The sequence below is a fragment of the Mobula birostris genome, chromosome 5 (assembly GCF_030028105.1).
Source record: "Mobula birostris isolate sMobBir1 chromosome 5, sMobBir1.hap1, whole genome shotgun sequence".
NCBI classification, from domain to species: Eukaryota; Metazoa; Chordata; class Chondrichthyes; order Myliobatiformes; family Myliobatidae; genus Mobula; species Mobula birostris.
Window position 1 is genome coordinate 203,483,352 of NC_092374.1, and position 11,027 is coordinate 203,494,378.

Sequence of the window (11,027 nt, forward strand, 5' to 3'; positions counted from 1 at the left end):
AACTGGACATAATACTCCAAGTGTGGCCTAACCAGAGTTTTATAGAGCTGCATCATTACATCATGACTCTTAAACTCTATCCCTTGACTTCTGAAAGCTAACACCCCATAAGCTTTCTTAACTACCCTATCTACCCGTGAGGCAACTTTCAGCGATCTGTGGACATGTACCCCGAGATCCCTCTGCTCCTCCACACTACCAAGCATCCTACCATTAACTTTGTACTTTGCCTCGGAGTTTGTCCTTCCAAAGTGTACCACCTCACACTTCTCCAGGTTGAACTCCATCTGCCACTTCTTAGCCCAATTCTGCATCCTATCAATGTCTTTCTGCAATCTTTGACAATCCTCCACACTATCTACAACACCACCAACCTTTATGTCGTCTGCAAACTTGCCAACCCACCCTTCTACCCCCACATCCAGGTCGTTAATAAAAATCACGAAAAGTAGAGGTCCCAGAACAGATCCTTGTGGGACACCACTAGTCACAATCCTCCAATCTGAATGTACTCCCTCCACCACCACCCTCTGCCTTCTGCAGGCAAGCCAATTCTGAATCCACCTGGCCAAACTTCCCTGGATCCCATGCCTTCTAACTTTCTGAATAAGCCTACTGTGTGGAACCTTGTCAAATGCCTTACAAAAATCCATATAGATCACATCCACTGCACTACCCTCATCTATATGCCTGGTCACCTCCTCAAAGAACTCTATCAGGCTTGTTAGCCACGGTCTGCCCTTCACAAAGCCATGCTGACTGTCCCTGATCAGAACATGATTCTCTAAATGCCTATAGATCCTATCTCTAAGAATCATTTCCAACAGCTTTCCCACCACAGACGTAAGGCTCACTGGTCTATAATTACCTGGACTATCCCTACTACCTTTTTTGAACAAGGGAACAACATTCGCCTCCCTCCAATCCTCTGGTACCATTCCCGTGGACAACGAGGACATAAAGAACCTAGCCAGAGGCTCAGCAATCTCTTCTCTCGCCTCGTGGAGCAGCCTGGGGAATATTCCGTCAGGCCCCGGGGACTTATCTGTCTTAATGTATTTTAACAACTCCAACACCTCCTCTCCCTTAAGATCAGCATGCTCCAGAACATCAAACTCACTCATATTGTCCTCACCATCATCAAGTTCCCTGTCATTGGTGAATACCAAAGAGAAGTATTCATTGAGGACCTCGCTCACTTCCACAGCCTCCAGGCACATCTTCCCACCTTTATGTCTAATCAGTCCTACCTTCACTCCTGTCATCCTTTTTTTCTTCACATAATTGAAGAATGTCTTGGGGTTTTCCTTTACCCGACTCACCAAGGCCTTCTCACTCCCCCTTCTTGCTCTTCTCAGCCCCTTCTTAAGCTCCTTTCTTGCTTCCCTATATTCCTCAATAGACCCATCTGATCCTTGCTTCCTAAACCTCATGTATGCTGCCTTCTTCCACCTGACTGGATTTTCCACCTCACTTGTCACCCATGTTTCCTTCACCCTACCATTCTTTATCTTCCTCACGGGACAAATTTATCCCTTACATCCCGCAAGTGAACTCTAAACATCGACCACATGTCCATAGTATATTTCCCTGCAAAAACATCATCCCAATTCACACCCGCAAGATCTAGCCTTATAGCCTCATAATTTGCCTTTCCCCAATTAAAAATTTTCCTGTCCTCTTTGATTCTATCCTTCTCCATGATAATTATAAAGGCCAGGGAGCAGTGGTCACTGTCCCCCAGATGCTCACCCACTGAGAGATCTGTGACCTGACCCGGTTCATTACCTAGTACTAGATCTAGTATGGCATTCCCCCTAGTCGGCCTGTCCACATACTGTGACAGGAATCCGTCCTGGACACACTTAACAAATTCTGCCCCATCTAAACCCTTGGAACTAATCAGGTGCCAATCAATATTAGCGAAGTTAAAGTCACCCATGATAACAACCCTGTTATTTTTGCACCTTTCCAAAATCTGCCTCCCAATCTGCTCCTCTGTATCTCTGCTGCTACCATGGGACCTATTGAATACCCCCAGTAGAGTAACTGCTCCCTTCCTGTTCCTGACTTCCACCCATATTGACTCAAAAGAGGATCCTGCTACATTACCCATCCTTTCTGTAGCTGTAATAGTTTCCCTGACCAGTAATGCCACCCCTCCACCCCTTTTTCTGCCCTCTCTATCCCTTTTAAAGCACTGAAATCCAGGAATATTGAGAATCCATTCCTGCCCTGGTGCCACCCAAGTCTCTGTAATGGCCACTACATCATAATTCCATGTATGTATCCAAGCTCTCAGTTCATCACCTTTGTTCCTGATGTTTCTTGCATTGAAGTACACACACTTCAGCCCTTCTACCTTACTGTCTTTATACCACTTATTCTGCTTCTCTTTCCTCAAAGCCTCTCTGTATGTTAGATCTGGCTTTACTCCATGCACTTCTTTCACTGCTCTATCGCTCTGGGTTCCATCCTCCTTGCAAATTAGTTTAAACCCTTCCGAACCATGCAGCAAACCTACCTACAAGGATATTGCTCCCCCTCGAGTTCAGGTGCAGATGGCAGAAGAACAAACAGTTTTGTGCTGTCTGTGGGGTGTTTGCATGTACTCCTTGTGAACTCAATGGGCCGACATTGCCAAGAAATCCTGGTTTAATGTTTAATTCGTTCCTGTAATTAACCCTGTGATGGTGGGTGGTCTGTGAATCAAGTGTAAATGAATGGGTCAGTGTGGAACAATCGGTTTCAGGGAAAGTGAGGGAGTGGGATTGAAGCTCTGTGAACCCACATACAATTTAATGGACTGAAAGGCCACTTTCCATGTCAGGAGGAAATACTTTACGGCCAAATAATAAACTAGCCTCTCCTTTCATTTGACAGGAACAGTCACGAAGCGCTCAGTCCCACATCACATCCCAGTTTGCTGAACTGCGCCGGATTATCATCGAGAAAGAGCAGCACACGCTCCGAGATCTCAGGGAAGAAGAGGAGAGGATTCTTAATCCATTGGAGAACAATCTTCGAGAGATTCAAGAGAATTTAGATTCTATCCAGCAGGAAATCTCCAAGTTACAGGAACAGATGGATCAACAAGAAAATGTGATATTTCTCATGGTGAGAGATTTGAGTTGGTTTCTGCAGACATGCACAGTGATAGACTAATGTATTTTGAATCAATGTGGTCTTTACAAATATTGTAGTTGCAAACTGATTTAAACCAGACAGATGTCCTGACTGTTCCAGATTGTTGTTATCCTCAAACCGGCCTCTCACAACATCTGCACATCACAGAACAGTCTGCAACCTTCTCGGGAATGAGTTACTCTGATCAGAGCACTGAGCTAGTGATCGTTTCTGTGATTCCCATGTATATTATCCCTGATACTTAGAGTAACAACCAGTTACATTCACAAACTGTGAGTGTGTCTGGTGTGGTGGGTGTGAGGGTCTCTCTGTTGATCAGTGGGAACTGAGGTTGAATTGCAGACTGTGACCCACACATCAGATTTACCATCTATATTCAGATTGTATAAGATTCACTGTTTTAGAAAATTTTGCACCATCTGTTTTCCTTTTCAGATATATTATTCATTGGATTATATCCCAATTTACATCATAGACAGGTCTTTCAGTCCATTCTCTCCTATCAATTTCCCTGTTTAACAAACCTCCTCCCACCTCCTCACCACGCCCAGCAACAGTGTCCCAAACTCCATGGTCCCTCATGTGTTTATCCAGCTTCCCCATTACATTCAGTCTCTGCTGTTCCACTTCAACCACTCCTGTGCCTGTGAATTCCACATTCTCTTGCTAAACCACCTGGCACTTTATGTTTAATTTAAGGTCTCTCCATAAATAGAGATGGTTTCTCCAACAGCGCCCAATCTAATCCATCACTCATCTTAAATTCCTCCATCTTATCATCCTGCCATCATATCCAGATAAAAATACTAAACCTGTCCAGCCTTTCCTGTCAGTTGCATCTATTCATTTGTGGCACAATTTTCAGAAACATTCTTTGCAATTTTCCCTATGGTTCTGAACTGTTTGTGTGTGCGAGTGACTGTGGGAGTGGGAATTGCAACACCTTGTAATGACTTGGATGAAATTCAGGATGTGGACAGTGAACCTAAGTCTTCACAGATTTGTGTTTTATTTATTCCAGGAGGAAGCTCGTCGGGAGAGGAGGTAGGACACGCTCTTTACTGAAACCCTCTATGGATTTGTGAAACAATTCAAAATTGCAGAATGTGACCATGGGTTTAATATTTACAGGATTAGTGATGATGTCTGGGAATTGTCAGTGACAGATGGAGCCCTACCAGTTGAAAGATTCTATCACCCGTATTTGTTGAACACAGCATTGAGAGACACGCTTGATGCCGTTAATCAAGGTAAAATTTACGAAGATTCATTTGTCCTTCTTTATGATACACAATTGCAGAATGCCAATGAGGTGGCTTTTTAGAGCAGCTTGTGGTTGAGCCTGCTAGTAGCTGTTATGGATTTGGTGCTGTGCAATTGTTTAGAGAGCTTAAGGAAAAGGAACCCTTAGGGGCCAGTGATATAATTGACCCTCCAGTATGAGAGGGATAAGATAAAACCGGATATGTCAGTATTACAGTGAACTAAAGGGAATTACAGAGGCATCAAGAGGAGATGGCAAAGTTGATTGGAAGTGGATACTGGCAGGGATGACTGCAATGCAGCAAAGGCTGAAGTTTCTGGAAGCAATTCGGAAGGTGCAATTTAGATAAATCCCAAAGAAAAAAAGAAGTTTACCAAAGGGACGATGAGACAATCATGGCCGACAAGGGAAATGAAGGACAGCATAAAAGCAAAAGAGAGGGCATACAACATAGTAAAAGTTAGTAGAAAGTCTGAGTCTGAATATTAGCATTCATTTTGAGAGGGATGGAATATAAAAGCAGGGGCTTTATAAGACATTAGTCTCGCTGCACTGGGAGTATTGTGAGCAGTTTTGAGCCCAATAACTAAGAAAGGATGTGCTGGCATTGGAGAGGGTCCAGAGGAGTTTCACAAGATTGATCCCAGAAATGAAAGGGTTAATGTATGAGGAGTGTTTGATGGTTCTAAACCTGTATTCACTGGAGTTGAGAAGAGTGAGGAGGGAGTGTACTGAAACCTATTGAATATTGAACGGTCTGGATAGAGTCAATGTAGGGAGGATGTTTCAAGGACCAGAGGGCACAGACTTAGACAAGGGTAGCCATTCTCACCATTTTGCCCTGGAGGAAACCTTGAAATAATTTTCAGGTCTCAAGGAACCCCTGTGTAAAAAATATTATATCTACAGCTCATGGTAGGTTAACTTGATTAGTAAGTTGTAGTTATAATAATCCAAAAATAATTCAGTATTGTTTTAAGTAGAGAATCAATTTGTAGCCAACCATTCTTGGAAAAAAAACAGGTAGTTAAGATTAGCTTCAGTTTCTTGAAATTAATCTCTTTCTTTCCCTTTCATAAGTTTAAAAAAGTCAAAAGGCAAACATAATAAATTTCTGTTAATAACTCATTCTGCAATTCTTTGAGGTGGTACCTTTCATAAGCCTTGAGACTTTTTGATATCCTTCCTCACTCTCAAGTCAAAGCTTCAGTGGAAACATTTCATGATTTCCTTTTGCAATATGATTTTTCCAAAGATTCTCTTTTGTTTAAAATCCAAGAATCTTGTCACTTGAAGTCAAAACATTTTCTCCATGGCCTTGCAGAGACTTGCTCAACTAGTTCGTATGATGAAAAATGTCTGCTAGGTAGGCTAGTTTCTGCAGCCATTCTTCATCTTCAAAGTACTCAGCAAAATCTGACCTACAACTTTCTTGATAGTACTCCTGCAATTCACCTTTCAGCTCAAGTACCCTGTTGAGAACTCTTCCTCTGCTGAGTCACCAGATTTCTGTATGTGCACTTTGTCCAGGTTTTCACACAGTTTTTTAAAACATTCTCTAGTGAACTGGTCTTTGTTTAATAAAGTTAACCATTTTCTGTGTAATAAATTCTGCTACTAAAAAATCTGTGTCCTGAACCCTTTATCTGACTGTGACTTTATTAACAAAATCTTTATTCTGTTTCTTTTGATATTCCAGTAGCCATTTAAAAGAATCAAGTCTTTTACATGTCATATGACTGATTTGTAGTTAAGTGCCTTTTCAATGATGCTTGAGCCATTGCTACAGTTGCTGGTTGTGCCACAGATTAGGCTCCATGTGTCACCAGTCTGTGTAAAACCAATTGATAAGTAGCTTTCATTGCAAAGACAGACCTTTTTGTGTCCCTGTTGCATTAGTGCAGTGAAATGACTCAGAAGATTGTAATTTCTCATCCCTCAGCTTATCAGGACTGTCCATTGGCCTAGAATCCTCCTCTTCAATCTCACATTTCCTCATCAAAAATTGCCACAGTGCTGTCTTTGGAGTGAAGATTTTGATCCAGTTTTCAGCTATACTTAATCAGATTTGTGAGCCGCGCTGACTGTCCTTGCCTTTCCAGGTGCAGTCAATCCTGTCTTTCAGAAACATCATCACTACTGATATTAGGCTCAGCAGCGTGGAGTTCCCCGGCTTGCTCATCCCATACTTTCTAACGAAGGGCACCACCTGAGCCGCCGTCTAGTCTTCCAGCAACTCAACCTGTGGTGAATTGTCAGGCAAATATGTCTGCCAGGGTCTCTGCAAATTCATCCCGTGTTCTAATGAGGGACTGTGGGGGTGGGATCATAGGCAAGAGATCCTCATCACCCATCTTCATCCCCTCCACCTTGTAGTTCCATCTATATACACTGCTACATGGATCTTCATGCATTAAGTCTACTTTCAAAGCAAAGCAACTTAAGTTCTCAAAATGGAGGACAGATTTATATGGCAGCCTTGATCTCCTTCTACCTCATGGCAAGAGCAAAGACAATTGGTCTGTCTACTTCCACTGTCCTTGATTCATTCAAATTCACTCATTTCTAGCCTGTAGTTCCTCCTGGCCAGAAACACTGTTAACTCACAGGCTTTCCACCTCTCTCCCATCAGGTTCTGGTTCCATCTGCCATTCATCTCTCTCCGAATGGTTCCCATTATCACCTCCGTTACTGAGGAGATTACAAAACAAGGCAGCCTTTGGATTCCTGTTTTTCACTTTCTCACGCTCTCCATCACCCAATCCTGCAACCTCGCTCCATCGTCCTCTCACTTGTTTCTCTGTGTCAATCTCCATCTGTCATTCACCTCCCGGTGTCCCCCAACTGGAGACCAGACTCCCCCACCCCTCCCCGACCTGGGGTAACCTGCCCACCATTTTTCACCACTCCTCAGTCCACAGTCACTCCTGTCTCATCACTCCTCTTCTCCTCTGTATACCGGCCATCTCCCCTCTCCACTCTCTGTCCTGATGTAGGGTTTTGACATGAAACGTCGACAGTTCCTTTCCTCAACGGATGCAGCTCAACCCACTGACTTCCTCCAGCAGTTTGAGTGAGGCCTGATTATTGAATATATTTAAGGTGGAGGGAGAGAAATTTTTGAAATATCGAGGGATGGAGGTATTGGGGATCTGAAATAGAAGAGGAATTGATGCCGGCATCGATCAGTCACTGTCACATTGAAAGGAGGGCCTGTTCTGGTGCCGTACTGCTCTATGTTCTCTGTCCCCTGTTTCGAAGAATGAGAGGAGATCTCAGGGAAACACAAAACTCTTCCCAGGCTCAACAGACAGGATGCAGGGAGGATGTTTCCCCTGTCTGAGGAGTCGAGGGTCAGTGGTCACTACCTCAGGGTGGTTATACCCTTGAGAGGAAGGTGTATCTTTGGAATTCTCTGCATCAGAGGGCTGTGGGGTCCCAGTCATTCAGTTCATTTAAAGTCACAGAGTCATCTTCGTACAGTACAGAAATGGACCTTTCAACCCATCACCTGTGTGCTGACCTATTTACCCATCTACACTCATCCCATTGGCTGGTATTAGGTGACACTCCTTCTGTGCCTTGTCCATTGAAATGACCGTCCAAGTGAATCTTAAGCACAGTGGACTGGAGGCCTGTGACCTGCAGGGGTCGCTACTGGGTCCGCAGTTGTTTGTTATTCATTTTAATGATTTGGATGAGATGTAGGTGACATTTTTGGTAGGTTTATGAATGATACTAAAATTCATGGTACAGTGGACAGTAAAGAGGGTTATCTAAGTTTACAATGAGCCCTTGATCAGCTGGGCCAGTGGGAGATTAACTCAGGGAAATGTAGGATGTTGTATCTTTTCAAAACAAACCAGGACGGGACTTACACAGCAATTGTACCACTCTGGAGAATGTTGTCCAACAGAAAGTCCAAGTGGCACAGGTACATAGTTCCTTCAAAACTGTGACACAGTTTAGAGTACTTACTTTTATCGGTCAGAATACTGAGTACAGGAGCTGGGACTTCCTGTTCCGTGTGTACAAGACGTTGGTCCGGCCACATTTGGAGCAGTGTGTACAGTTCTGGTCACCTTGCTATAAGAGGGATGTAACTCACCTGGAGAGGGTGTAGACAGATTTACAAGGATGTTACGGAGGCTGGAGAGCTTGGTTTATAAGGAGAGGCTGGACCAGGCTGGGACATTCTCTCTGGAACTGAAGAGGTTGCCAGAAGAAGCTGTTGAGGTGGGTAGAGTAACCCAAGTATTTATCATTGGCCTCATCACAAGACAATTTACAATAATCAATTAACCTAGTAACCAGTACATCTTTGTAGGAAACCAGAGCATCTGGGGGAAACCCACGCAGTCACAGGGGGTGGGGAGGGGGGAGACGTAGAAAACTCCTTCCAGACAGCACCGGAATTTAACTCCAAACTCCAAAAGTGGATGCAAGTTGTAATGACCTCGCACAAACCGGTATGATGCCAAGCAAATGGGACTATGTCATTAAAGCAAGTTGGTTGGCACAAACGCGTTGGGCCAAAGAGGCTCTCTGACCTCCTGTTTAAACTCCTCCAATATTCAATCGCCCCATCCCCATCTGGATCCAGTTGTTGTCCCAGCGCCTACCCACACCGGTTTTTACTGATCATCTCCCCTCTTTCCTTCCATTCTTGAGGAAAGATCTGGAATTGAATCGGGTCCCGGCCACTTTCCTCCACACATGCTGCTCAATCCGTTAATTTCCTGCAGAATTTTGTGTGTGCTGATCGGGAAAACTCCGCTCTTTATCCCAGGAAAAACCTCGGGAAGATACTGGTTGTCTATCCGTTGTAGTCGGGTAAAATCCTGTGTTCGATTACTGTCGGCCACCCGACTGTGACTAAGCCCCAGTGGGTGGCCGAGTCTCCCCCCGATCCCTGGGGACTCTCTAATTCTCTGTTTCAACCCCCAGTCTCTGTCATCCTGGATGTGGAAACTGCGCATCCGAAGCTCGAGGTGTCTGAGGATCGGAAGAGTGTGAGATGGACCTGGACCCGGAGGGTTCTCCCTGACACCAGGAAGAGGTTCACAGTCTGGGGTTGTGTGCTGGGATCGGAGGGATTCACATCGGGGAGACATTACTGGGAGGTGGAGTTGACAGGGAATCGGTACTGGAGTCTCGGTGTCGCCGCAGAGTCTGTGCAAAGGAAGAGATGGGTCGGAGCGAGTCCGGAGACCGGATTCTGGACCATCGGGCGGATTGATGACGAGATGAAGGTTCTCACCTGCCCCGAACCCCGTCTCCCTGCCGATCCCATCCCCGGGAAGGTGGGAGTTTATCTCAGTTACGAGTCCGGCACAGTTTCATTTTACAACGCAGAGACCAAGTCCCATCTCCACACCTTCACTGGGAACAAATTCACGGAGAAACTTTATCCTTTGTTTTGGACTTGGGATGAAAACCAGTGGCTGAGAATCTGCTCTGGTTTCGCTCCTGGTCTGTAAACGGGTTGGGTCCAGGACCGGCGTCAGGAGTAAGTCAGTGTAAATATAAATGTGCGCAGAGTGAAATAAACACCATTTGAGAATTATCGATCCATTAATTTTCACTCGCTCACCGCATCCGTCAACGGAATGGAAACACTGCGGATTCAGTAGCAGCCGTGGCCGGCGGATCCTGAGCTCCCCGGCTCCTGCAGTCCACCGGCACTGAGCCGGGAGAAGGGGGACAAGTGGCGGGGGTGCTGACTGGTAGAAGGAAGTCAAGCTGAACCTCAGGGAGGTGGGACATGTTGAATGTGGATCAGAATGAGGTTTAATATAACCAGCACAAGTCGTGAAATTTGTTGACTTTGGGCCAGCAGAACAATGGAATACATAACGATAGAGAAAAAACCTAATTCTGGTAATTATACATATTAAAAAGTAAAATTAAGTAATTAGTGCAAAACTGGAATAAAAAGTAGTGAGCTAGTGGTCGTTTATTCAATGTTCATTCAGAAATCGTTTGGCTGAGGGGAAGAATCTGTTGCTCAATTGTTGAGTTTCTGTAACTCCTTCCTGATGGTAACAATGAGAAAAAGGCATGACCTGGGTGATGGAGTTTATAACCCTCTGCAGCTTACTTTGATCTTTTGCAGTAGCCCCCACCCCACCATAGCAGCCAGTGATGCAGGCAGTGTGAATGCTCTCCACAATACACCGCAGAAATGTTCAAGTGTGTTTGGTGACGTACCAACTCTTCTCAAACTCCTAATGAAATATAACCACTGCAGTGCCTTCTTCGTAGCTGCATCGATGCATTGGGTCCAGACTGATCTTCAGAGATATTGACAAACAGGAACTTGTAATTGCTCACTGTCTCCACTTCTGATCCCTCAATGAGGTCTGGTGTGTCTTCCCTCGCCTTACCCTTTCTGAAGATCACAGTCGGTTCTTTGGTTTTACTGACGTTGAGTGCGAGTTTGTTGCTGCATCACCACTCAATGAGCTGGTACATCTCACTCCTGTACGCCCTGTCATCACCGTCTGACGAAGAATGGTTGTATTAGCTGCAAATTTATAGATGGCATTTGAGCTCTGCCTAGCCATTGTCAGGGGGTGTAGAGAGAGTAGACCAGAGGGCAAAGCTCACATCCCTG

The 11,027-nt window shown here is 44.8% G+C and overlaps 1 protein-coding gene across 1 annotated transcript in view; it reads left to right on the forward strand.

Moving 5' to 3' along the window:
* Nucleotides 1-10,536, forward strand: part of LOC140198477 (uncharacterized) — an 89,659-nt gene extending 79,123 nt beyond the window's left edge. The window contains 4 exon segments of the mRNA XM_072259563.1: nt 2,884-3,117; nt 4,169-4,191; nt 4,279-4,397; nt 9,359-10,536. Of these exon segments, the coding sequence (XP_072115664.1) occupies nt 2,884-3,117; nt 4,169-4,191; nt 4,279-4,397; nt 9,359-9,891 (909 nt within the window). The 3' untranslated portion in view covers nt 9,892-10,536.
* Nucleotides 10,537-11,027: the final 491 nt, after the last annotated feature.